Source organism: Doryrhamphus excisus, linkage group LG7 (genome assembly GCF_037039965.1).
Source record: "Doryrhamphus excisus strain RoL-2023G ecotype Guam linkage group LG7, RoL_Dexc_Guam_v1.1, whole genome shotgun sequence".
Taxonomy (NCBI): Eukaryota; Metazoa; Chordata; class Actinopteri; order Syngnathiformes; family Syngnathidae; genus Doryrhamphus; species Doryrhamphus excisus.
The window spans coordinates 10,011,351-10,038,418 of NC_136363.1; the positions used below are offsets into that span (position 1 = coordinate 10,011,351).

The 27,068-nt window shown below is 43.2% G+C and overlaps 3 protein-coding genes and 1 long non-coding RNA gene across 5 annotated transcripts in view; 3 read left to right on the forward strand and 1 right to left on the reverse strand.

Annotated features, from left to right (window-relative positions):
• col22a1 (collagen, type XXII, alpha 1) overlaps window positions 1–7,553 on the forward strand; it is a 29,515-nt gene extending 21,962 nt beyond the window's left edge. For both annotated transcript variants that reach the window (XM_078792066.1, XM_058046655.2), the window contains exons 45-65: window positions 199–234; window positions 313–426; window positions 706–759; window positions 1,202–1,255; window positions 1,340–1,393; window positions 1,486–1,539; window positions 1,694–1,747; window positions 1,844–1,897; window positions 1,973–2,026; window positions 2,096–2,140; window positions 2,485–2,538; window positions 3,025–3,078; window positions 3,144–3,197; window positions 5,142–5,213; window positions 5,286–5,321; window positions 5,412–5,456; window positions 5,534–5,713; window positions 5,789–5,855; window positions 5,940–6,122; window positions 6,396–6,473; window positions 6,548–7,553. In XM_078792066.1, coding sequence (XP_078648192.1) covers window positions 199–234; window positions 313–426; window positions 706–759; window positions 1,202–1,255; window positions 1,340–1,393; window positions 1,486–1,539; window positions 1,694–1,747; window positions 1,844–1,897; window positions 1,973–2,026; window positions 2,096–2,140; window positions 2,485–2,538; window positions 3,025–3,078; window positions 3,144–3,197; window positions 5,142–5,213; window positions 5,286–5,321; window positions 5,412–5,456; window positions 5,534–5,713; window positions 5,789–5,855; window positions 5,940–6,122; window positions 6,396–6,473; window positions 6,548–6,741 — 1,590 coding nt within the window. In that variant the 3' untranslated portion in view covers window positions 6,742–7,553. The remainder of the gene's footprint in view (window positions 1–198; window positions 235–312; window positions 427–705; window positions 760–1,201; window positions 1,256–1,339; window positions 1,394–1,485; window positions 1,540–1,693; window positions 1,748–1,843; window positions 1,898–1,972; window positions 2,027–2,095; window positions 2,141–2,484; window positions 2,539–3,024; window positions 3,079–3,143; window positions 3,198–5,141; window positions 5,214–5,285; window positions 5,322–5,411; window positions 5,457–5,533; window positions 5,714–5,788; window positions 5,856–5,939; window positions 6,123–6,395; window positions 6,474–6,547) is intronic.
• Window positions 7,554–7,969: 416 nt separating this feature from the next.
• On the reverse strand, window positions 7,970–26,962 carry col9a1c (collagen, type IX, alpha 1c). The gene is made up of 38 exons (XM_058046668.2): window positions 26,826–26,962; window positions 23,846–23,922; window positions 22,302–22,373; window positions 22,001–22,130; window positions 18,477–18,873; window positions 18,331–18,411; window positions 16,394–16,411; window positions 16,106–16,195; window positions 15,981–16,016; window positions 15,573–15,644; window positions 15,462–15,506; window positions 15,345–15,380; window positions 15,240–15,263; window positions 13,470–13,523; window positions 13,256–13,327; window positions 12,782–12,820; window positions 12,613–12,669; window positions 12,476–12,529; window positions 12,351–12,404; window positions 12,226–12,279; window positions 12,102–12,155; window positions 11,966–12,019; window positions 11,836–11,889; window positions 11,711–11,764; window positions 11,571–11,624; window positions 11,423–11,467; window positions 11,125–11,178; window positions 11,002–11,055; window positions 9,934–9,987; window positions 9,782–9,853; window positions 9,662–9,697; window positions 9,543–9,587; window positions 9,431–9,463; window positions 9,169–9,315; window positions 9,023–9,077; window positions 8,748–8,942; window positions 8,589–8,675; window positions 7,970–8,500 (listed from the first exon to the last, which is right to left on the reverse strand). The coding sequence occupies exons 1-38, from the start codon at window positions 26,852–26,854 to the stop codon at window positions 8,295–8,297; spliced, it is 2,844 nt and encodes a 947-aa protein (XP_057902651.2). The 5' UTR covers window positions 26,855–26,962; the 3' UTR covers window positions 7,970–8,294.
• LOC144899528 (uncharacterized) lies at window positions 13,076–21,769 on the forward strand. The gene is made up of 3 exons (XR_013627705.1): window positions 13,076–13,168; window positions 15,983–16,058; window positions 21,677–21,769. It is a non-coding gene; the product is annotated as an uncharacterized LOC144899528 (long non-coding RNA).
• The window catches only part of fam135b (family with sequence similarity 135 member B), a 30,800-nt gene continuing 29,132 nt past the window's right edge, over window positions 25,401–27,068 (forward strand). The window contains exons 1-2 of the mRNA XM_078792067.1: window positions 25,401–25,668; window positions 26,088–26,149. The gene's annotated coding sequence lies outside the window, so the exon portion shown is untranslated. The remainder of the gene's footprint in view (window positions 25,669–26,087; window positions 26,150–27,068) is intronic.

Sequence of the window (27,068 nt, forward strand, 5' to 3'; positions counted from 1 at the left end):
CATGGGTTGCTGACCACTACACTGTATCCAACAGGGCATCTTGTAGTTAAAGTAACACAACAGTACACTTGTAGTGGTTTATGTGCTATGTATGCACCATAAAAGTTGCTTTTTGCTATTTCAAACAGACACACTTTATTATGGTTATTATTTTCTATATAATTAGCTCATGTATTTATTGTGTCTATAATCTCCAAGGGAAAACCAGCAGACCTTTCAGACGTAAAACTGAAGGTAAGCACAGCCTTTTGTTCAGCAATACATTTTTGTTATTTGCATATCCTCAAGTAAAGGTCTCCGGCATATTTTTAGGACATCTGCTCAGACTGCCCAGCAGGTCCACCTGGACCACCTGGTATCCCGGGACTCCCTGGCGATAAAGGACAACAGGGACCTCCTGGGAAAAACGGTCAAGATGGCTACCAAGTAGGACAAAGTCATTTATATTCTGCATTGTTCTAATATCACCTGTCCCCTAATGTAAAGTCAATTATGGACTCTTAAAGTGTGTGCGTGTGCACTTTATAACCTAAACGAAGCATGAGGGCCAGGCGGCTAATTCGCTGTCATCAATCACACTTGGCGTGACGGATGCTCGAGCACGGTCCGCATCGACAGCCGGGCGTCCTCCGGGGGCAGTAGAGAGCAATTAGGACACGCCGAGCCTCCCAGGACGGACACTGATTGTTTGCTGTGTCATTACAGGGCTCGCCGGGCCTACCTGGACCTCAGGGTCCCCCTGGAACTGATGGAGCAAAGGCAAGTTGGCACGTTAACGGTTCCCTTATTACTATAATTAGTGGCTTTTGTTGAAGGGCTTTGGACTCAAGTCAATGGGGCTAACTCTCATGTGAATGTGTTACTACTTCAAGAGGGTCGTCAAAAAAATCCAATTGTTGAAATCTTTTTACTCTTAATATTAGATATGTGTTACATGAATTATGTTTTATTATAACATTTCACCATGAATTTGGCCATTTTTTTCTAAATGTAATGTTTTCTTCTGTGTATTCTGTGTACTGTAAATATGTTTACATATTTGTAGCATTTTGTATGTTTTTGTAATGAAATTGAATAATTTTAATACTTCATTTTGAAACGTTGTCATAAATATTATTGATGTAATTATTATTGTCATTTACTGTTAATAATAACTACAAAAGTTACTTGATGACTGAAAATATAATGTACATCCTCACAGGGAATCAAAGGTGATCGTGGAACTGCTGGAGCCCCAGGAGATAAAGGAGAAAAGGTATTTACAGTACATGAAAAGACAACAGTCATAACATTTCCATATATGTGACGTTCTATGTAAATCCTTATTATTCATTTACAGGGTCATCCTGGACCTCCAGGTCACCCTGGCCCTGCTGGAATGATGGGCTCAGCTGTAAATTACTGTTATTTTTACAAATCATTTTACATGTGTGCTCCATATTTACACAGTGCTTATTTTTTGTGTTATTTCCCTCCCTTGTTCAGGGTAACGATGGACAACCTGGTCCTGCTGGTCCCCCAGGACCTCCTGGAGAGAAGGTCATGTGCTTTCATGCTTAGAAAACCCATTATTCTGCACACCTCCTTTTTGTATCTAGCTGGCATATGGGTCAGCCAGAGTGTGTTGTTTTGCTGCGTGTTACTAATGTTATCTTTTTAATGACTGGCCTGTTTGGCTCTTTCTTCTTAACAGGGCAAAGAGGGTCTCAAGGGGATCCAGGGTCCTCCGGGTCTTCCTGGATTGACAGTAAGAACAACAACAAAAAAACGATACAAGTAGCATCCCGAATGGGACAGTGTTATCCTGCAGCATCACCATACAGTATATTCCACTCATCTGCAGGGTCCACCTGGGAAAATGGGAAAAGATGGACAACAAGGTGAAGCAGGAGAATCAGTAAGTAGACCCCAAAGCATATAGACAACGGCAACAAGTCAAGAAATGTGATGCTGCAACCTTTATTCTTTTTAGGGCAAGCGAGGTGAACCTGGACCACCAGGAAACCCTGGACTACGGGGACTCCCAGTAAGTCACTGCCATGATGTTAAGAGATGTAAATGGCAGTAAATGAGTGTGTGTATCTCCTCTGCTCAGGGCTTTAAAGGCCACAGAGGAGAACCTGGCAGTCAGGGGTCAAAGGTAAGCACAGCGCGCAGCAGTCAGCTTCTATTCTCAATTTGGCATTTTTAGCATTTTTTTCATATAATTTATTTTTTTAAATACAGTATATATTTAAAAAAAACTCTTTTTTGCACTTAAAAAAATTTAATGTAAGCATTTATTGATTTTTTTTCATAAAAGAAAATTTCAGTCATTTCCACCTTTATTTTTATACTACCTACAGTATTTTAAGAAATGTTTAGATTTTTTAAATATTATCTGAATATTTGATTAATTTGAGTTTTAGTCTAATTATCGTTGATGAGTTTGTTTTTTTGGGGCTTTACATTTTCCTGTTCTTTACCAAAAATAAATAAATAAAGGGAGAAGATGGAAAGCCTGGACCACCTGGACGGGATGGCAAACCTGGAAAAGAGGTAAAAAGTTGTATCTTATTGTTTAAACAAAACAAGTAGAAATTGTCCAATAAAGACGGAACCACAACCGGTCCATGGTGTACCCCGCCTCTCACGCATAGACAGCTGGGATAGGCTCCAGCATAACCGCGACCCTATTGAGGATAAGCAGTATAGGAAAAGGATGGATGGATGGAAGACGCAAGCAGCCTGATAATAAGCTAAAATACTACCGGGAACTCTTCCTCGCGGCCGTGCTGTATAGTATCTCCTAAACTGTTTAAAGTACATTAAATATTCTTCACCATGCAGCATCACATCGTGTCCTCTGGAATGCAGCCCAGCAATGATTACAAGAGACTCGGGGGCACAGCACCAAAATAACATTTAATCATGTCCTTATTTTACTGGAGCTTTCCGAGTTACGACTGTGTACGGGCGTTATGTCCCATTTCATCCCACCGATACTACATTTGTGTATTTGTAAATATGATTTTGTGATGGCAGGGTCTGAAGGGGCCACCAGGACCAGAGGGACTTATTGGACCAAGAGGGGAGCCAGTGAGTGACACAACATCAAGATAGATATGGAACTCAAACAGCACTGATGTCGTTCTTCCTCTCAGGGCAAACAAGGTGAACCAGGACCTTCAGGCAAAGCAGGTCTCCCTGGAACGCCTGTAAGTCACCACTCTTAAAAAAACACCCTACAGCTATCACGATAAAAAAAACAAACAAAAAACAACAACAAACTTTGACGACTGATGTTGCGTCGTGTTGCTCGATGCGCTGTGATAAATAGAAGAAGAAGAACGTGTGCGGGCTGTCGGGCCATGATGGAAGTCATATTTGCCACAGTGACAAGAGGAGGAACATCCTTCTCCTCACGTCAATGGAAATGACTTGCTGGAAAATGAATGTCAAGAAAGAGATTGAACGCATCATTAAGGCACACAAGATGGAATCCACAGGTCTCAATACAAACTAGGGCACCATTTGGCTTGTTTTGTGGCCAGCTACTTCCTGGTTAATATTTAAAATGAAAGGGACATACCATTTAGGTCTGGGAAGGGGGTGTCTCCATTGTGTCTAGTTTATCTATTTTTTAGCTAGCAGATTACTACCTCCTTTTAGGTGAAAGAGATTGAAATCGTACAGACTAAATTTATGACAAACAAATTAATACCTTACTGGCAATTTTTCAACTAATGAAAGGCTAGCTAGCTAGCTAATTAGCATACTAACTAACTAGCTAGCCTGCTGACTGAACGACTAGTTTGTTTGTGAGCTATGTGTCTATAGCTAGTGTACAGATATTTATATATTAATAACTAATGAAAATATTGAAATATTAGTCTCAATAACTAGCAAGTAAGCCAACTCGGTGGACGATTGACTGGTTTGTTAGTGAGCTGCGTGTCTATAGCTAGTGTATAGCTAATTAATTACATAATAAGTAACAAAAACCTGACCAACTATGATCAATACCGATCCTCAATACCTACCTAATTATTAATCAAACTTGCTGACTGACAGACTAGTTTGCTAGCAAGCCACTATGTGTCTATAGATACTGTATAGCTAGTTATTTAGCAATAACTAGCAAGCTAATTAGCTAATTCACTGATGAACTTGGATAGCGCCTACTAACTAGCTATTCAACTACCCATAACCAAGTAGTGACTGACTAGCTAGCTAGTTACCATATTAACTAACCAACCAGCTGACTGACATGTTAGTTAATGAGCTGTCTAGACAACTACCTTATTTGGTGGAAAGGGCTGAGTTAGTTTGGGAGCGAATGAACAAGCTAGGTGATTAACAAGCTGATTAACTTGTACAAAAAAGTATAGTTAGTTACCAGCGAGTTGTAGAACTGAAACTTACCAATAAAGCAACTGAATGACTGGATAGAAAAAAATGCTATCTAATCAACTCACTAGAGGAGTTACTAGCTAGATAGCTAAATAACCAAGATGAGTGAAAACAATACACGAGCCGTGGTCTTTGTGCTTGGCAACGTTACAGGGAGCCTCGATGCTCAACCAAAAGCAAATTAGAAAATGTAAATCATTGTCTCATTTCACACTTTGATTCTCACCATGGCTTTTTACAATGCTCCTTTTAAAAGCAGCTCAATAATAGAGACAGAGCACGGGCTTGGTGTCTCACTCTGTCTTCCTTGCATCACTTCAAAGCCAGAGTGTCTGCTCTCCTCGTCCTAATGGAGTGATTTCACACTCAAATGATGGCTGTCCACTCGTGTAAAGCGGTGCGAGGTGGCAAAAGGAGCACTGGAGCTTAGATAGAAAGTGACTGGAGCTGTGCGGGCTGATGGATGCTTTCCTGGCTGGTCGGGTGAAAACTCCATCAGTCAGCAGAAAGGGCCCAGAGGAGGGATGAGACGAGGAAGAAGATGCAGCAAGGTGAAATGAGGAGAGAGCAGAGTCACAATCTTGTCAATGTTTCCATTCTAGCGGGCAAATCTCACAGCAAAAGATTGCTTTATAAGATTTTCATCCATGCTGATTAGAGTGCTAAGCTAACTGGTAATCCTGTTCAATCCCCAGTAAGAAGCCAGGCTCAGGAAAGTGTACGTTTTCTGTGTAATCCATCAATTTTAGGGCCTTAGGGGTGACAAGGGAGAATCTGGCAACCCGGGATTACCAGGATTCAGTGGGCCTAAAGGTCCATCGGTAAGTGTTTGGTCTGAAACGTTCCCAGAGATCCCCACTGTGAATAACGAGGACATGTTTTCCCATTTGCAGGGTCCACCTGGTCCAATTGGTCCGGAAGGGAAACAGGTACACAATGAATGGCTTATACTATTCTACTGACCATATCATACACTCCATGGATATTTGTTTGTTTGTGTTGTTTTGGGGGTCTTGTAGGGAGTTCCAGGCAGGATGGGTGACCGTGGTCTTAAGGGAGAGAAAGTAAGTAAGCCAACATGTAGAACATTCCATCCTATATGCTACAAGGCTAGCATTGCTAATGCCATCAACTCATCCAGGGGGACTCAGGCATGAAGGGAGACAAAGGCCATTCCGGAGAACCAGGCATCCCAGGAAATCCGGGACCACCTGGCAGAAAGGGACACACGGGAATGATGGGTATGTCAGGACCCCCGGGAGAAATGGGAGCTCCCGGGCCACAAGGACCGTCTGGGAACCCTGGTATGCCGGGCCCGAGGGTGAGTGAACAATTCACATGGAGGATTTGGTCCACACAAGAACCGAGTCATTCATGACCATGAACATGTTCTCAGGGGGAGTCTGCCTCAGTGGAGCTGATGAGACGGCTCATTCAGGAGGAACTGGCCAAACAGCTGGATGGTGAGTCAGCACTTCCATCATATTCTCTATTGCTTTTATTTCTACCCAGAAATACAAGAAGACATGTCTGCTTTGTGCATGCAGCCAAACTGGCCTACCTCATGGCTCAGATGCAACCAGCCCATGTCAAGAGTTCTACGGGGCGCCCAGGACCGCCTGGCCCTCCTGGTAAAGACGGGAATCCCGGGCGACCTGGCCCACCCGGAGAACCTGGTATACCTGGATTGAATGGTGGAGAAGGATCGAGGGGGCCAATGGGCCCTAAAGGTAGAAGACGTACATTCTGTACACATGACATTATATACTGTACATTGTAATTACATATGGTACTTAGTTACAACCCAAAATGGCCGAACACCTGTGTTTCTTACAACATAAACAACACTACTGGTGAGTGAAAATACATCAGGAGGTTGGCCACAGCCACAACTGCAGATGTTTTTTGACCCAGTGTTTATCAGAGGGCGACTATAGGAGACTCGTTGGTTCATGCAATAGAGGCATTAACTACCACATAATAGAGTTTCATGTTCCTCCCAGGTGAAAAGGGGACTCAAGGAGAAAAGGGAGAACCAGGTGTTGGTGAAAGAGGAGAACAAGGTCCTCCTGGTCCAATAGGTAACAAGCACAAACACCACCCATTTGCACTTTGACAACTTCTTCAGGCTCTAAAGCACTTGTGTCCTCTACAGGTCCAGCCGGCATGCCAGGCTACGGCAAAGACGGAAGCCCGGGACAAGCAGGAGCCCAAGGAGAACCAGGAAACCCTGGCCCCCACGGCCAACCCGGCCCTCCAGGACCTACTGGCCAATGTGACCCCTCACAGTGCGCCTACTATGCCAGCCTCGCCAACAGACCTCACACCAAAAACGTCAAGGGGACTTAGATAAACAGAAGAGCTGTATTTATGAACATTGTCTCAAAGGACTTTTTTTTTGGAGGACTGACAGTCATTCTTTTTTATTTTCTTTATGAAGCTTGGGGGATTGGACGCCGGGGACTTTTTCGGGAGGGCAGCTAATTATTTTTTCCTGACTTGCATGCTTCCTGTAAAATATATCGGGAAACAACGCGGGTCCCCCCAGGTAAACTAAACTCGTATTTTCCATCCAATGATTGTTCATTAACAGAGGTGGCGGTTGACCACATCTGTGCTTCTTATGCAAAACCTCAGCCATAGCAGTTTCCTCTTTTAAATACAGCTTTAATCATGGAATAAGCCAAAGGCCATGGAGCTCACGTCTCCTTCTCCCAAAGCATTGATTTGAGCCTTTCTACCTCTGGGAGATATTCTGTAATCATTGTGCAAATAAATATCCGTTGATTTTGCACAGAATTAAACAGGAATAAATTTCTTTGTATCCATCAGACAATCTAACAAATGTTTGTTTTCTAGAACTTCTCCTTAGACGATATTTTGTTGAGATATTTTTGTAAAAATTAACATTATAAAGCCCCAATAACTAAACTAAAGATCGTATATAAAGTATCACTATACTCTCTATAGCGGTTATTATTATTATTGATATTTATATGAGATTAAACTGTGGTAGAATACCACTGGTGGTACACCATTCAGTTGTGCACAGGAACATAAATAATTGTAAAAATACAACCATATTAACCAAAGATTATGAATGTTTAACACACTGCAAGTGCATATTCAAAGCAAAATAGAGCTAAGCAGAGGTAGCAAAATACTTGGCGTACCACTGTCTTAGCTTATCACTCCCAAGTCCCTATTCCTTCCTGGAATATACGATCAAATGGTGCTAAAGTGTGTGAAATGAGTAGCTAATTGTCAGGATGACTCATTCATGTTATGTACTGTACTATAAAACTGGAATAAATTCATCTCAAACCACAGCCTTAGGCATTGAATGTGAAGAAGCTATTCTGTCTTATTATCCCTGAGGTGGTTTCTATGTGTCAACAGATGCGTGTACGCTATTGGCCGTAATTGGAGACAATATTGACTTCTCTTTGTAACCATGCAACAGCCAATTATATCCTGGCTAACCTTTCAATGTGTGTTGACTCTTTTCCGTAGGGCGAAAAAAGGCTCTTCATGGGGATCTTGAGGTATGCGACACTTTCAAAAAGAACATGGCTTTATTGTGTTGGTTGAAGAAAAACATTTCTGCCATCCTACATTTGAACAAAAGCACACTTCAGGTTGTATTTGTGAAGTTTTGTCTTCTAACTGTCTCAGTTAGTCTATCGGGTGAGCTTATTAAGAATGATTAATTCATACTTTTACCATTTGGATTTGTTTGGGCGTACGTATGCAGCTCAGTCATGGTGCTGCAAGGCAGTAGCAGCTGTCTTTTTAGTATACATCACAAAATATCTATACAATTTCTACAGTTGTGTGTGTCTCTCGTGTCGTTTAGATCCACTTCGGTCGGAGAACTCCTTTCCAAAACTGGAACTCGTGTCTCACTTGTGTTTGTAAACAGCAGACTTCTTCCCGCTGTACATGAAAAGAGGTGGTGGGTTTCGGTTCATACAGGTGGATGGGTCACAAAGGCCCGGCGGACCAGAAGGACCCCTCGGACCGACCGCTCCCGGGATGCCGGGAGTTCCTTGTTCGCCAGGCTCTCCGTTTTTGCCGTCCTTTCCCACACCAGGAGCACCTGGGACACCTGAAGGTGGGAATGACATAAATGGATAACCATTGTCATAAGCAAGTCTTCAGATTTGATTCTGTACTGCCTTGCTTGTAAGTCTTACCTGGTGCACCCGGTGGACCCGCGCTTCCTTTAATCCCAACGCCGTCCTCTCCCTTATCTCCTTTATCTCCCTTGTCTCCAGTATCGCCTGCAGAGAGGAGCCAGATATAATAAGATACTATTGTTTACAGTTTTAACAGCAGAGAGATTTAATATGGACCTTTCTTTCCTGGTGCGCCTGGAAGACCAAAGAACCCTGGATGACCTTTGGGACCCATCACCCCCTGAGCTCCTGGAGGTCCCGCCGCTCCTTCAGCTCCAGCAGGGCCTGGTGGTCCCGCCGGTCCTGGGATACCAGGGGCACCGAGGGCAGCTGGCCTCTTGAGGAAATCTTTCATGAATTCTTCTAATTGTTCTACATGAGGATGAAACAAAGTGTTGGCTCAAATCCAGCGACCTCAGTGATTCATCAAGGTTTGAATGTATAAATCCTACCTTCAACGACAGCTGAACACATTTCCCGAAGCTTTTCGTCACTAACTTTAGGGCCCTGTGAGAATACAATGGAGTTTTAGATCTTAACCTCACATCAAATCTAAAATAAAGCATATTTTAGAGGAGGTGTTGGAGTGAGAACTTACCGGCAGACCTCTGGGTCCTGGTGCTCCTGGTAATCCTGGTTCTCCCTCCAGCCCTCTTGCTCCCATCGGACCAGCCAGACCTTCATGACCCGGCTGACCTGGTCTGCCTTCTGCCCCGGTAGCTCCTCTGAGACCCTTTGCTCCAGGCTGAGGATGATAAATGAAATCCTGCTACTGTATGTTCATGTACTGTATAGATTATGTATGGTAGTCCCATTCATTGTTTTAATGTGCCGTTCATGCTAAGCATCAACCTATTTACCTCTCCTTTATTTCCAGGAATACCAGGAGGGCCCTAAAAGAGAAAAGGGAGAAGATGGATTTATGAAAAAGGTTGTTTCAAAGTTATTGAAGCAAACATAAGTTCACAATACCTGGTCTCCCTTGACTCCAGGATCTCCGGCAACACCTGTATCTCCCTACTCATCAAGAACAATGTAAGTATTCTCATCTAACTACTCAATAACAACACATCCTGTGAAAAGAGACTTACCAAGCTTCCCTTTGGTCCCATTGGTCCCATTGGTCCCTGAAAAGAAAGACGTTTTAGCTCAAACATTTCAGCTCTGCGCGTTTACAGGGTGGTGCTTTAGGATGAACCTACACCACTAACCTCATCACCCTTGTGTCCAGTGTGGCCCTTCATTCCTTGGGCGCCAGTGTCGCCTTTTTCTCCTTTCTCTCCCTGTCACAACCACATCATTTTACAGCATTTTATTTATTTATTTTTTACTAATCGTATCCCTACAGATAGAAAAATCTCACCTCGATTCCTGGAGGACCAGCAGGCCCAACTGGCCCTTGTTTCCCTGTTTCACCCTAAAAATGTTATCAGACCATGAATCAACAATAGAAATTGGTTTTAAAAATGTATGCCTGGACTACACATATAAAACCCTGTCTCCCTCGCTTGCAACACCCCTTTCAGCATGCAAGACAAGTATCTAAAGCAGGGGTCTCAAACACGTGGCCCGCGGGCCAAATGTGGCCTGCAGGACACTAGTTTGAGGCCCCCGCCTTGATATGAAAGTTTAATGTTAGTGCGGCCCGCGCAAGTTTGATATAGATGCTATATGGTATCATGTACCCAGACAAAATTATTACGTTTGATTAATGTTCATGTTAAAGGTTAAATGACTGTTAATAGTTAACCTCCCTATCCGTGTGGAAGTGGTAAGTTTTTGGCTATTTAAGTTTAAAGGAAATAACTTGAAGGCTACCGTTTAGGTTGCTAGCTCTCTAGTTTGCGAGTTAGCATGTGTCTCAAGACCCTGCAGTTGCGCAATATGTTAAAAAAAGGATAAATGTGACTATAGTTGTGTTTTGTCATGTCTACAGGGCTCGAATAATGCTTTGTTAATTTTAATCTGAAAAAAATAATTTGTCTACCCACCAACTATATGTGGTTTCTTAAGTTTTTATTATTTGCCGTTTTATTATTATTAATGTATTTATTTATTACTGATTGATTGATTTTCTTTATTCTTGATTTGTTTATTTATTTTTCATCTTATTTTGTGCAGAAAAATAAAAATTAAGATATTTGAGAACAGTGGAATGTTTTATCAGAGCTTTTATTGTAGAAAATCGAAACCAAAGCAAAGCAAGCTGTTTTTAATAAATGCGTTTTTTTTTTGGGGGGGGGGGGGGGGGGGGAATGTGATGCGGCCCAGTCTCGCCCAGACCCTAGCTCCAGTAGCCCCCAAGTAAATTGAGTTTGAGACCCCTGATCTAAAGAATCTTTTTTTAATCACTCTTTGATATGTATATTTCTTGTGTATTGCAACTCTTTATCTTATATTTAGGTCAGTAAGGTAATTCATTGGTACTTACCGTTGCCCCTTTATCCCCTGGTTTCCCATCTTCTCCAGGTGTACCAGCATCCCCCTGTATCAAAAACAGACTTAGAATATAGGCATACACTGATAAACAGGAAGTGTCCAAACTGAATCTTACATTTTTGCCCGGCAGTCCGACTGGCCCGATGGCTCCTTCAGCACCAGTGTCACCCTAGACATAAGATGGATGCCTTTTAAATGATTATGTTGGTCATACAGTGTTTGTAGCCTCTTGTTGCCTGAAGAAGTCCTCCTTAGACACCCACAGTGATTTTATTCAGATGATAAGCATGTGGAGGACAGCCTCGAGCAGATAATCATTGCATACATATGTACAGTATGTATTTTATAAGCAATATTAGTAAAGTCAAATGGAATAACGGACACTAATAATACACTAATAATTAAAATGATACCTTTTCACCAGGAGGTCCTACTACACCCTGCTTCCCAGGAAGCCCCTTTGGAGAATAAACATTAAAACATTATAAAAATACATGAATTGTGGCAATATAACATTTAACATATAACATGTTTTCTGGTATAACTATGAACTTGACTTACCGGAATACCCACAATCCCCCTGATACCGACTGCCCCAGTTGTGCCAGGCTCTCCCTGTAGAGTATTTTAAGACCAAACATGCGGTGTTCTCAGAAGTCACTTTTGCAAGCTGTATGTTAATATTATAGTGATGACAAAACCTTAGCACCATCCGCTCCAGGAATGCCATCGATGCCATTTTTGCCTGCCTCTCCCTGCCATGACAAAGCAAACATGTTTTGGTAAAAATGCAGCGGCAGAAGAGTCCGATCCATTCAATACTTACAACATCTCCCTTTTCTCCTTTAGGACCCTGCTCTCCTTGAGGTCCAATAGCTCCCTAGTGACCATCATTGTGTCAATACGTCATATTTCAAATGATATTTTTTTAAATGGCCATCAATGGGAACACTGACTTCATCACCCTTTGGTCCCTCCAAGCCTTGCCGTCCACGCACTCCCTCCACACCCTGATGGGACAACCTCAATAAGCACTTCCAGACACTGATTTCTTGTACTAAACACCCAAGCTGATCATGTGAAGATTCTTACTGGAGATCCAGGTGGGCCTGTGGGTCCTGGGACGCCATTAAACCCAGGAGGACCCTAGGACACATCGAAAAAAAAATCCTCAGATTTCACTTTATAAATGTAAGCACTCTTAATTCCAACTTACGATGTCTCCTTTCTCTCCCGTTGCACCAGGAAATCCAACAGACCCTCTTTGACCCTGATAGAAATATCACAAAGTATATACGTGTGTATGTATAAAAAATAGTGAGGATGGGAAAATAGCCCTACGTCGTTTCCCATGCGACCTGGCAGACCCTGTGGACCCTGTGGTCCTGTCTCCCCCTGTGGAAATATTCCACAAAGTCACATGATCGCATTCAGACATGTTGCATTTGGTAAAACTTTACCGTTACCTTTTCTCCGGGTATTCCATCTTTTCCATTTTCACCTGCCAAACCTTTGTGTCCCTGAGTAGACATACCATAGACATCCCATAATCAAATGTACAGGAATTCTGTCATTGATCAGTTATAGCAGTACAATGGCTCACCTTCATGCCCGGTAGACCAGCCAGTCCTTGAGGCCCAGCAGGACAGGCTGCAGGACACTAGAAATATTGATGAAATATACTTGCATAATTCAATCAAATGACACAATCCCAGCCACAACTGATCTTTTTAGCCACGCATACAGGAAACCAGGGCAGAAAAAACACTCACAGCTTCCCCACTTCCCTCACCAGTGGCACCAGGCGGCCCCTACAAACACAGTTATAAGTCATATCCAAAACATCCAAGGGCACTTTAGATGTTTTGTTTCTACACAGATGCGACCAGGAAAAGGGATTCCCACAGTGGTAAAGCCAAGAAAAGACGTAGGCATCAGCAACCAAGGTTCGACACTTAAATAATCCAGTTTAAAGCCACTTATTGTACTTGTATACCCACATATAAGACAACTGATAGAAGATATTTGATGACTCTACTTCATTGTTTTAACAATTCTTTTTTTGCTACAGGTCTCCAGGTGTGTGTGAGTGACAGGAAGAAAGGCTCTGACTCGCTTGGCGCCATGTGACGACCTGTCCTTTTCAGACAATTTCCTAGGTAATGATACAGTCTTATATTTGAGTGAATTTGGTACTTGCTGTACCATCAACACCCTCAAACGAACAACAATCTGGCTCTGCATACCACTGGACCCGGTGGACCGGGAGGCCCTGGAGGTCCTGGGTTTCCATTCTCTCCTCTGGGTCCAGGTTGGCCCTACAAATGTAAGACATTCAGTATGTCAATAAAACCTTTGATACCATGTACCATATCAAGTATCACAGTATCTAGCCTTCATTCCCATCCAGTATGGTCATTTTATCCCCTCACCGTGGGGGGGTTTAATTTAAAATCTGACCTCAGGTCCAATATTTCCTTCATCTCCGGGTATTCCTGGTTTCCCTGGTGGTCCCTGTCAGAAACAGATGAACTATCAGCAACAGGAGATTACAGTGCATCCGGAAAGTATTCACAGCGCTTCACTTTTTCTACATTTTGTCATGTTACAGCCTCATTCCAAACTGAATTAAATTAATCTTTTACCTCAAAATTCTACACAAAATACTCCATTATGACCATGTGAAAAAGTTTTTTTTTTACTTTTTTGAATTTATTAAAAATAGAAAACTAAGAAATCACATTTACATAAGTATTCACAGCCTTTGCCATGAAGCTCAAAATTGAGCTCAGGTGCATCTTTTTTCCACTGATCATCCTTGAGATCTTTCTACAGCTTAATTGGAGTCCACCTGCAGTAAATTCAGTTGATTGGACATGATTTGGAAATATAATAACTGTCTATATAAGGTCCCACAGTTGACTGTGCATGTCAGAGCACAAACACCAAGCATGAAGTCAAAAGAACTGTCTGTAGACCTGCGAGACAGGATTGTCTTGAGGCACAAATCTGGGGAAGGATACAGAAACATTTCTGCTGCTTTGAAGGTCCCAATGAGCACAGTGGCCTCCATTATTCGTAAATGGAAGACGTTTGGAACCACCAGGACTCTTCCTAGAGCTGGCCGGCCTTCTAAACTGAGCGATCGGGGAAGAAGGGCCTTAGTCAGGGAGGTGACCAAGGCCCCGATGGTCACTCTGTCAGAGCTCCAGCATTCCTCTCTGGAGAGAGGAGAGCCTTCCAGAAGGACAACCATCTCTGCAGCAATCCACCAATCAGGCCTGTATGGTAGAGTGGCCAGACGAAAGCCACTCCTTAGTAAAAGGAACATGGCAGCCCGTCTGGAATTTGCCAAAAAGCACCTGAATGACTCTCAGACCATGAGAAACAAAATTCTCTGGTCTGATGAGACAAAGATTGAACTCTTTGGTGTGAATGCCAGGCGCCATGTTTGGAGGAAACCAGGCACTGCTCATCACCAGGCCAATACCATCCCTACAGTGAAGCATGGTGGTGGCAGCATCATGCTGTGGGGATGTTTTTCAGCAGCAGGAACTGGCAGACTAGTCAGGATAGAAGGAAAAATGAATGCAGCAATATATAGAGATATCCTGGATGAAAACCTGCTCCAGAGCGCTCTTGACCTCAGTAGACTGGTCATGTACCTTGACCATATAGACAGTAGACATTAGCACACAGCCAAGATCTCAAAAGATTGGCTTCAGAACCACTCCGTGAATGTCCTGGAGTGGCCCAGCCAGAGTCCAGACTTGAATCCGATTGAACATCTCTGGAGAGATCTGAAAATGGCTGTGCACAGACGTCTCCCATCCAACCTGATGGAGCTTGAGACTTATTGCAAAGAAGAATGGGCAAAACTGCCTAAAGATAGGTGTGCTAAACTTGTGGGATCATATTCAAAAAGACTTGAGGCTGTAATTTCTGCCAAAGGTGGATCAACAAAGTATTAAGCAAAGGCTGTGAATACTTATGTAAATGTGTTTTTTTTGTTTTCCATTTTTAATAAATTCAAAACATGTCAAAAAAACCTTTTTTCACATTGTCATAATGGAGTATTTTAGAGTAGAATTTTGAGGTAAGAGATTAATTTAATACAGTTTGGAATGAGGCTGTAACATGACAAAATGTAGAAAAAGTGAAGCGCTGTGAATACTTTCCAGATGCACTGTATATGCAGAGGTTCCAACGGCGCCGCAGTGTTACACGTACAGCAGGTCCTTCACTTGCTGGGCCCTGTGAAGACACAATATTGATGACATTGACTTGACTTAGAGGCTTAATGGGCAACTGCATAAAAAAAAGGTGTTCACTCACTGGAGGACCCGCAGGCCCGGGGAAGCCAGGGAGTCCCTAAAAGATCCATACAGACAGGTTAGTGTCGTCAACGACAATAACTTGGAAGATTCTTAAATAGATTTAAATGCGCCTTACTCGCTCGCCCACTGCCCCTCTTGGACCCATTGGGCCAGGAGAACCCTGCAGACCATAAAAATGCCATATTAGATTATCATGAAGCTGATAGCAATGAAGTGTGTTGCTTACATCAGATCCTGGTAGACCTGGTAGACCTCGCTGCCCAGGAAGTCCAATTTCCCCCTGCTCTCCTTTGCTGCCCTGACAAGCAGACACAACAGCTTTATCTTCCTCGCAAAGGTAGCCACAGTGAACATAAATCATTTTTCTCTTCTTGTTTAAGACTAGAGAGATGAGACTATATAGACTGCAATTAGTACTTGTCTACCGCCAGGTTCTGCTAAGGACCGGAATCAGTGCTGCAGTTCTCAAAACAGTTTGAGCATCCATTCTGGTGTGTTTGAAAGACACGCGTCATATCGTGTTTAGAAGCCATCATTACAGTTTATCCCACTTTGAAATGGTTGAAAGGTTTACTGCTGAGAGTTGGAAGACCGCTCCAACATCTGTAGGAGCATTTATTTTTTTTGTACTTACAGGAGCACCCGGGCTGCCAGGAGCCCCTGGAAGACCCTTTGAGAGAAGATAAAACAGTCAATCCACACCATGAAGCCTGTAAGTAGGAGACAATAACATGGAGGTGTTGACAAGTGAATGCTTACATCACGTCCATCTCTGCCGTTTTCTCCTGTGGCGCCACGAGGACCCACAGGGCCAGGGACTCCAGGGGGGCCTTGGACTGATTTGTCAGGCTAGGACAGGAAATGGACAGTCAGTAGTGGAAAGTTCATGTGGTTACTTATATCAATTATAACATAGTCTATGAATGGTTGAACCAAAGCCACCATCGCTGAATTAGATCTAGAACAAAGCAAATGAGGCAATCAAGCAATTCAAGCAGATTAGCAAAAAAAAAAAAAAAAAAATAGAATAGGTAAAGAGATAAATACCTCAGCATTGGCATACATCTGAAGGAGTCAGAGAAATAAGAACAAAATTGCAGCGTTAGTGGAAGTAGTCACCCCGACATCACCATAAGCAGCACAAGCGCACCTGCTAAGAATCATGGCAGTGAGTTCTCATCATGCTGTCATTTCCATACACACGGCCCATAGTATGAACACCCCCCCATGTTAACAGCCAACGCCGGCTGTGAACATGGTAGCCTGCAGCGCATCGGCCAATTGCAATAGGATATGTTCACCGGTTAATGCCATGGGAACTCTTTGCAGTACACGTTCAGCCTTCATGACACTTCTCTTGTTAAATGTGCCCAAAATGTTGCACCAAAAGCATTAAGTATATTGCCGCTCCACGCGCTAACATGCATGCTCCCTGCATGGGACGTTAAGCACTACAGTATGTTTCATTCACAGCATGATGTTTCTCAAACATGGCACACATGCTCTTGAAAACGTTACAGTTTGCCATAAAAATAGGCATTTAACCAAAGGCTAATTTTCTACTAATTACACTGCAGTTTTATGTACAAAAATCTCACAAACATACCTTATCATTCTGTGGTTTGTATTTGTACTATACAACCTACCATTTGTTACAAATTAATTCTATATTTTAAAAACCTTTAGGGTTAGGGTGTCCAAAATGTATCAAAAAAATTTTAATGACACACAAAGATGAAAAAATGACTTCTAAAAAATGTGGAGAAAATATCAAAACATCAAAAAGGGTAGTGTGTTTCAACGTGTGGTGTTTCTTTACACCAGGGGTGGGCAAATATTTTGACTCGTGGGCCGCATTGTGTTAACAAAATTGTCTGGGGGGCCAGAACATATATTTAACACACACTATTTTATGCTTATAATATTCCTTGAATTATTTGTCCAATTTTATCTGTAAAAGTGTCAGCTATCAGCTGTATGTTCTCATGTCCCTTTTTTTAGGACTTTAAACACTTTATACATTAGACCACATCAAACTATGTAATTTAATTTGACAGTTTTCTTGTTGTTGTTTTTTTTTTACTAAATAAGACATCCGACTTGCAAGTCATGTTGCCAGTTTTTATGTTCATTCATTCATTTTCTACCGCTTATCCTCATGACGGTCGTGGGGGGTGCTGGAGCCTATCCCAGCTGTCTTGGGGTGAGAGGCGGGGTACACCCTGGACTGGTGGCCAGCCAATCACAGGGCACATATAGACAAACAACCATTCACACTCACATTCATACCTATGGACAATTTGGCGTGGCCAATTAACCTAGCATGTTTTTGGAATGTGGGAGGAAACCGGAGTACCCGGAGAAAACCCACGCATGCACTTGGAGAACATGCAAACTCCACACAGAGATGGCCGAGGGTGGGATTGAACTTGGGTCTCCTAGCTGTGAGGTCTACACGCTAGTCTGTATGTTTAAAGTAGAAATACTTAGAAAGCAACTGGCGGGCCAGATTCAAACGCTTGGTGGGCCGAGTGTGGCCCCCGGACCGTAGTTTTCCCATCATTGCTTTACACAGTAACACCATCTGCTGGCCTGGCATGCACATTACAGCCTTTGCATCATTAGCAAAATTGTCCCTATATAATATAATGCAAATGTCTACAAAGGTAATGGCTTACCTAGTTTAGCAAAAATGCTAGTTTTAATGAGCCCCATATGGCCTTTGCAGTTGTGGCAAAGCTGTGGTACATTCCATTTCTGGCTGAGGTTGAATGAAATAGTAACCACAGCTATTAGGAATTACCAACATCATGCAGACCGACTTTGTCAACCAATTAAGATCTCGGTGATCAGAGTGTTGGTTGCCTCATCCATCCCAGCATCTACCGCTTTGTTTCCACCCAGCATGCAATGGGCCCACTGTGTGCGACTAAAACCACAAACCGCATCAGATGCTGAGCACATCTGAGTCACATGTCCTGTACCTCAGTGGCAGGCAGCTCATTGCAGCTCTCTCTCTGGGCTCTCTTTGGGTCACAGTGAATCAGCATCCACTGCAGCTCAAACTGTGAAAAGACAAGGTTATCCTCCGATTCCACACCAGTCTTGACAGTTGGTACGCACTGCTCACCACTACGGATGCTTCGGGATCAGTATCCAGCCTTCCGATCAGGGTGTCTCCTTCTGTGTTAATGGGGCCTTTGCCCTTGATTGGCTTCTGGTCCACAGGCTGGCAATCTACATAGAGCGTGACCATGTCGCGCTCAACGCCGATCATCACCTTGTGCCACTTGGTGTTGAAGAGCACGGACAGGCCGGGGAAGGTGACGGTCTGCAGGCTGCCGTCGGGGCCCGTCAGGAAGTACTCCAACGCCTGCTGGTCTCCATTCAGCCTCATGCCGGCTTGTTTGCGGCCGTCCTCGTCCACGATTTGCCAAACGTTCCACACTTTGTTCACCGTGTTCTTGATCATGCGGAAGGTCACCATGAAGGAATACTCGTCGGGGAAACCACGGGGAAAGTTCAGCCTAGGATAATGGAATTAGCTCAAGTCGATGTCGTGCTGAACATTCCAAAACATTGTTACAGGTATACAAGTCAATTTATTAAGGAACGGCTCAAGCTGGTTCATGCTTGCGTGTAGTTGTACTTCTGGATCGGAGTCAACTCATGATACCATGATGCTGGTCAACGACTTGCCTTGTTAGCTTTCTTTGTTGCCCATGAATGGCAAATAAAGCGACACTGAGAGTGGTAGTGGAAGTCGGTGGAGAAGTCTTAAAGTGCGTCACAGACAGACAAAAAAGCAAGGTGACAATATGTTTCAGGAAACTATACCTGGCGTTATTAATTTATTGGTTAAAAAGGTTCTGGGGCGGCACGGTGGTCTAGTGGTTAGCGCGCAGACCTCACAGCAAGGAGACCAGGGTTCAATTCCACCCTCGGCCATCTCTGTGTGGAGTTTGCATGTTCTCCCCGTGCATGCGTGGGTTTTCTCCGGGTACTCCGGTTTCCTCCCACATTCCAAAAACATGCTAGGTTAATTGGCGACTCCAAATTGTCCATAGGTATGAATGTGAGTGTGAATGGTTGTTTGTCTATATGTGCCCTGTGATTGGCTGGCCACCAGTCCAGGATGTACCCCGCCTCTCGCCCGAAGACAGCTGGGATAGGCTCCAGCACCCACCGCGACCCTTGTGAGGATAAGCGGTAGAAAATGAATGAAAAGGTTCTGTGGTGTTGATGCTAAAGGTTGCCGACCCCTGTGCTAACTCAAGTAGGTTTCTTGCACACAGCCCTTGTATTTGAGGTCATTTGATTGGTTAGGTGTATGCCTCATTGTATTACGTCTACTGTGATGTTTTTTTGCTGTGCAACCTACCCACAAAGGGTCATGGAAGTCAGTTGTATAGCTTGTCTGTAATCCTGCTGATGAAAGAAAGTTTGTTGCGCACAGCCCGTGTATTTGAGGTCCTTCGATTGCTCCGGTCTACCTTATGGTATTATGCCTGTTTCCAAATAGGATTTGTAAGCTAATATAGATTTTGTTGCATGACATTATATAATTATTCAGGTCATGGGAAAGACGTTGCCTCTCTCTTGGTGTAATTCAATCTTCCAATTACGCCAGCAGCTACTCTGTGAGTTTTTTTAACGAGCCGGATTCACGGTAGGCGGTGAATTCAAAGATGGGCGCTGTGCCCCCCTCCCAACCCCCCCCTTTTTTTACCGTCTTGTAAACAACAAAGGTGAGGCAATAAAAAAAGAGTTTCCTGTATCCCAATAAAACAAAGGGAGCTCTCTCCAGCTCTGCCTGAGGGGTTAGAAAGTTTCAAGCATGTGCTGCCTTTGCCCTGCAGAATGAAAAGGGGACCAGGCAGAAGGAGAACCTTGGCGACTTAAAAGTGGCAGCCCCTGGACGTGTGGAAGCAGTAAACACGTATTAGCATTCAGTGTGATGGTGCATCCAGGGCGTTACATAACAGCTTCTGATCAGGCTGGCCTTGCAAAAGGATCAGCCCCGATGATGCACAATCTTTCATTATGTAAAGTGCCATTACCTGAACAGTCTTTCATTTAGATGATTTATGAAATAATGTATTACAGTAAAAAAGCCTGCAGGGCTAATATGCATGGATATTCCCTCAATATGAAAGCACATGAAGGTTACAGCGATAGAATTAGTTGAGAGTTTGCTCTTTTAAATACAGAAAGATGTCTTCCAGAGACCTTTAACACTAATTTTCTAATTCTCAAGTCAATTTTCAATTCAATTTTATTTATGTAGTGCCAAATCACAACAGTTATGTCATGACACTTGACACATGGAGGTCACATTCATACATACAAAGCAGAGAACCAACTGAAAACCCACATGAGCAAGGCACTTGGCGACGGAGGCAAGGAAAAACTCCCTCTGGGGAAGAAACCTTGGACAGAACCTTAATACTAAAACCAAGGGTGATATCTTGAAAGACAATTTCATATTTCCGTAATTTAATCTTTGACAAACAGGGTAGACTTGCTGTTAAAAATCTTACATGTACCCACATCTAACGCGTTCAATTCTTTAAGAGCTAAAAATGATCGTTATTTCAAATCTAAACCTCCATTTTGTCTGTTTCTATGAACTATTTTGCATGTTTTGTACAAAATCCTACTAAATGCTGGTTAGAACAAGCCAGCACACAGAATGTCACACTTAAAAAAATAAATAAAAAAAAATCCAGTTTCTCTAATGAGTCTGAACACTGGCCTGATTTTTTTTTAAGCCGTGAGGCACAAACGAGCTAATCTGGACACGCTGCCAAGTCCACAACCTTTAATTACAAACTTGTGAAATTTTTACAGGAAGCCACTGATGTTGTCAGCACTGGCTATTTATTTCACTCTTCTTTCACGGCTTTGAAGGAGCACACGCAGCAGAGGATAAATCATTACCAAGAAAAAGACGAGAACCTGAGAATTTAGCAGGATTTCATACTAAAACTTACTAAAGGAAAAGTGAAAACATGCTAACTACTTGGCCACCGTCTGGCCCCAGGCCTGGGACAATAATACATAAAGTAAATGCATAATGAATACAAATCATTTTGCCGGGCTTATTATATGGCATGTGTGTCTGCTTTACTCGTCTCCCGCCTTCAAACAGACAGGAAGAGAGTTCACTCTGGGCATTGATTTCATTCCCTTGGCTCCATAGAACACCAGGAACACACAAAGTGTATTGACATTAGTAGATAATATATTGTCATATGTTTTTATATTTGTTGAATGTACTTTTCTTAAAAGTACTATAATGTTAAAATCCCTATATATTTTTCCCTCTAGGCACCACAGGAAATGTCGGCATCCAACTCTGGAAACGTTGAAATGATGACTAACTACACAATCCCTGAAAAGAGTGCTTCTTCTTTTCTTCAGGTACTTAAATGCATCACAAACCATCCCTCTGTGGATGCCAAATATGTTCAGACAAGTTTTTTTTTTTTTTTGCTACCAATTATTATGTGGCCGATGTTCAGTAACATCTGCAGCGGACCTGTAATAATGAAACACCTGCAGTAGTTCAGCACGCGACATACATATAATATGACATCCTCCTATGTCTTTATCTTCTCTCTGAAAGTCTCTCTCCACTGTGTTTGCACTTACATGGTCGGGATTTGGAAGTTGGCCTCCCGGTCAAGGCGGTAGGCCACCTGGAGGGGAGTAGAGCCGTCCACCTTCCTCACGCCTTTAAGGGGAATGACATCCAGCTGGAACTGCGTGATCAAATCGAAACCTACGGGAGTCATGGGAGGATGAGTACATGTAGATATTTTATTTATGTAGAAGCTGGTGTTATGACAGAAAGCGAGTACTTTCTTTGGGATAGTTGATCTTCTCTAAGGCTGTTTAATGTCCTTACATAATCCTAAGTAACTAATTGATGTACAAAAATAGACTTTTCCACCTGGTAGATCATCTTGTCCGCCTCTCATGGGTGGGCAGACGGTGTCGCCATCCAATCGGTTAAAGTCCAGTTCTGGTAGGACAGAAGAAAAGTTGTGTACAAGGTTATCATTGGAGCCAACTTGTAGTGTTTATTTCATAGTTTCACGTACATTTGATGTACGTGTTAGACGTATGAATGTGGGTGGCGGAGGTCAGTGGCTGTGTGCTTGACAGTGCAACCTAAGCCAGAGTAGTCGATAACCGATATGCTGAGCTTTCAGCACAGAGCGCTATCAGAAGTACATTGTTTGATACAGGGGTCACAGTTCGGAACATTCATTAATTCATTCATTTTCTACCGCTTTTCCTCACGAGGGTCGCGGGGGTGCTGGAGCCTATCCCAGCTGTCTTTGGGCGAGAGGCGGGGTACACCCTGGACTGGTGGCCAGCCAATCACAGGGCACATATAGACAAACAACCATTCACACTCACATTCATACCTATGGACAATTTGGAGTGGCCAATTAACCTAGCATGTTTTTGGAATGTGGGAGGAAACCGGAGTACCCGGAGAAAACCCACGCATGCACGGGGAGAACATGCAAACTCCACAGAGATGGCCGAGGGTGGAATTGAACCCTGGTCTCCTAGCTGTGAGGTCGGCGCGCTAACCAGTTCGGAACAGATACATGTATTATTCATTCATTTATTTCATTCATTTTCTACCGCTTATCCTCACAAGGGTCGCAGGGGTGCTGGAGCCTATGCCAGCTGTCTTGGGGCGAGAGGCAGGGTAAACGTGCAAATGCCACACAGAGATGGCAGAGGGTGGAATGGAACTCGGTTCTCCTAGCTGTGTGGCCTGCATGCTAACCACTCGGTCGCCGTGCACCTTACATGTATTATTGCACCCCTAAAATAAATCCAATTTATCCCAGATATTATAACCACTGTTGGTGTTTTTGTTGTCCCACAGCCACCTAAAGACACTTGTCTTTGTGGCGACTGAGTCAGCTCATCGACTGCGGGTGGCGTGGCCGTGGACGCGACACATCTGGAGGCAGTTCACAGATCCCACATAAATGCTGAGAAATGAGATCAAGTGGCGAGAAGGTATTTATAATCACATTTTTCCCCCCCACTAAACACTTATCAGACTGCACACTCAAGTTGTTAAAATGTTACAGTCTGCCGCTGTTTTACACCGGCAAAGCCAGTCATTAGTGTAACGAGCACGAGGGGGATCGTAATGAAGATGTCACATGGCGTCGCCGCGTGCACTCCAATTTAAAGCTGCACTCTTGCTTTATCCGCCGCTTCATATTAGATTTACAGATTCCCTAAACAAGCGCAGACAATGGGGCTTGTTGTGATTGTCAGACGGGACGTTTAATCTGATTTAATCCCGTGCACGACGCACACCAGCAAAGTGCGTCTGTTATTTTGGGCCTTTGCTTGGCGGGTTATGGTAAAGACAATGGCACAGGATGGTGGCTTCATTAGGTACACCTGAACATGTACTGTAGTAAGAATGGGCTTTGCAGAGTGTGGCGGATGACTCACGTCCAAGTGCCGGCGCAAACAGGAACGACACAAGCGCCAAGTAGACAGGCGAGTATGTCACAACACACGGTTGCTTTCTGTGGATGAAGACACAAAACATCAGCGTGATTGTCTTGAAATCACTAACACATCACAGACATGACATACTTAAACCGGACGCTTCATTAAAGATTAAAGACGCACCTTTTTAATCAGGCTTTTAACTAATATTTTTAAACTTTTTTTATGTTTTTATCTTTTTAGTCCTGTTTTATGCTCTTAGTCTTCAGCTTTTAACTCCAGTGTTTTGTTTTTATCTTGTTCGTCCTATTTTATGCTCTTAGTCTTCAGCTTTTAACTCCAGTGTTATGTTTTTATCTTTTTAGTCCTATTTTATGCTCTTAGTCTTCAGCTTCTAACTCCAGTGTTATGTTTTTATCTTTTTAGTCCTATTTTATGCTCTTAGTCTTCAGCGTTTAACTCGTGTTTTCCCGGGGGGGGGGGGGGGGGGGTCCTCCACACTGGGGGCTGTGTCAGGTCTGCTGAGGGGGTGCCATCCTTGGGTCCCTTCGACCCGGCCGGCTGGGGGTTCCTCCCTTTAATGTGGGGGTCCGCCCGTCTGTCAGAGTCGGGGGACCCGGGTGCTGGTCCTCCGATGGCACGGCCTGCAGCTCCTCCCAGTGTGGACGGCCCCAAAGGTGGCATTTCCTTGTTCCTCAGTGCCATGCCATGTCTCCCTACTGTGTGTGATTGTGTGATTGCGTGTGTGGGTCCAGTGTGGAGGGTGGGAAGGAGGGGCTTTCTTTTCTTTCCTTGTTTTTTCCTTTTAATTGTGGAAATTGTTTTAATTCTGTAAAGCACTTTGTGTTGCATTTCTTTGCAGGAAAAGTGCTATACAAATAAAGTTGATTTGATTTGATTAGGTACAATATACGTAGGATTTGTCAAAAGCGTGACACTGCGTCGTAGAAAATGGATGAATGTGTGCTTTAATAATAATGTAAATACCAACAGAACGTTTGACAACTATATAAACTAGCGCTTGTTTGGTTGCACGTTTGTTAGCGGACAGGCTACTTCCTGGTTCAACAGAGGAATTAACTATTTCTTTCAGTGAAAAAAAAATCTTAGAGAGCCTTATTTGTGCTTTTTTTGCCAGTCTGCCCGAAGACAGATGGGATAGGCTCAAGCACGCCCGTCACCCTTGTGAGGATAAGCGGTAGAAAATGAATGAATGTCTGTTAGCTAGCAGGCTACTTCATGGTTAACAGAGTAACTACATACAACTTAGGACCATACCACTTTTACTTAGGGGAACTGTCCATTTTGATAACGTAACATAAATACAAAATATAAATATTATATTTAAAAAAGTGAAAGGAATGATTCAGTTTGCACTCTTTTTCCTGTATGTTAGCTAGCAGAGTAATTCCTGGTTCATTAAGAATGACAAATGACAGTTAGGACGTTCCATTGTTTTATATTTTGCTCAGCAACCTACTTCCTGGTTCATAGATATGACTCTACTATTTGGGGAAAGACAGGGACACTTCCAAATCCATCCTGAGATAGAGACAGGATACTTTTATAAAAGGCTGCGTCTCATCCATCTGAGAAATGGCTGCGCTAGAGGTGACTGCAAGGGCGTAACTTCTGTCTGTGTAAACTCCTTTTCAGATGCGCGTTCGCCTCTTGAGTGAGTGAAATGTCAAAGTGGTGACTGATGGCTTCGTCAGCAGCAAGGATAGATGTCGGCCTCCAACGTTACACCCTTAAAAGACGTCTTCAGAGGTCCCCTCGGGGTCTCACTGACTTTTTTTTTCCAACACCAATCCATCTCTCAGGTACAAGCCAGCTGTCATGTCTTCATAGATGCAGCTTTTTAAAAAGCTTTTACATAAACCCATGCCATGGTGAGGTGTTAATAAGACTGATCTATACTGAGCATTTATCTCACATTATTATCACATGGCAGTGAATGTGTAATATCCGGGGATGAAGACTTGTGAACAGAAGAATTCATATTCCATGCTTTAATTATGATGACCTGTGAGATTTCAGACAGAATAAATGTGGAATTGCATTAGGTAGCTTCAGTCATATTCGGAATAAAACAGAAATTGGCATTGGGTATCTTAAGAAGTAATCTCTCGCAATGTTGTGGTTCCATCATGGCTCCATCTATCTGACTATGGCTTATTAGCAAAAATAAAAAATATTCAAGACAAGTATTCTGAAGTGTCAGTAATTTCCCTTTGTTTAGACACGGCATTACATGAAATTACAGAGTTAAAAGAAGTTCTCCTCCCACTCAGTGTGGAAGTGGTAAGTTTTTGCATTCTTTGTTCTTCCCACTCCATTTTAAACCCTGTCTTAAGTTCATTCATTCATTCATTTTCTACCGCTTTTTCCTCATGAGGGTTGCAGGGGGTGCTGGAGCCTATCCCAGCTGTCTTCGGGCGAGAGGCAGGGTGCACCCTGGATTGGTCGCCAGCCAATCACAGGGCCTGTCTTAAGTTTAGAATACAATGAATAAATTGGAGGCTAACTCTAGTATTTTTAGTATTTGAAGATTACCTTTTAAATAACAAAATATCCTTAACGCAACTGATTGGCAGTCATATAAACATGCAAAAACCGCTGTAATAAAAGCATGCACTTTGCAGAGCCACCAGGCCATGGCTGTTTTATAAGGTCACCCGAGGTTGCATCCACATTTACGCAAGTCCTTCACCGACGAGGTGAAGGTGATGCCGTAACACTGTAGCAGCTTGCAAAGAGCCTGCATCTTTTTATGTAACGAGTAAGTCACATAATCAATGTCATGCCAGTTCCTATTATTCCTTACACTCTGCAAGTGTAACACAATGGAGTACTTCCCTCTTGTTTGGCATGTTTCCTGCTGCCTTTAAGCGGTGAGACATAAAAGACTCAACTATTTCAGGTCATCATAAATATAAGTGATGACGAGCCTTGACATTGATCCAACAACGTTATTTACCTCGTCAAAGCAGAGGAGCGGAAGGCCATGTTTCGCTGACTCGATGGCGATGCGGCTACAGATGCTGGAGTAAAAAGTCAAAATTATAATCCCCCCCTTCAGCCGGGTCCTACCTGCACATGTTGAGGAGTGAGCGCGAGGAGCCGTGCAAAGGATGTTCAAGCATTTTCTGAGGCCAAATAAAAGTTTGCTTAATGGCCTCCCATTGGACAGGAGTTCTTGTGGAGGTGGTGTCAACATTTT

What these genes read in the sequence shown, in the direction of transcription:
- col9a1c (XM_058046668.2), bottom strand. Translation starts at nt 26,854, where the DNA reads ATGGCCTTCCGCTCCTCTGCTTTGACGAG. An exon ending in CCGGGCCTGCGGGTCCTCCA is followed by an intron (nt 15,264 to 15,344) that starts GTGAGTGAACAC and finishes GTGTCTTCACAG; the next exon opens with GGCCCAGCAAGTGAAGGACC. An exon ending in GGGTCCACCGGGTGCACCAG is followed by an intron (nt 8,501 to 8,588) that starts GTAAGACTTACA and finishes TCCCACCTTCAG; the next exon opens with GTGTCCCAGGTGCTCCTGGT.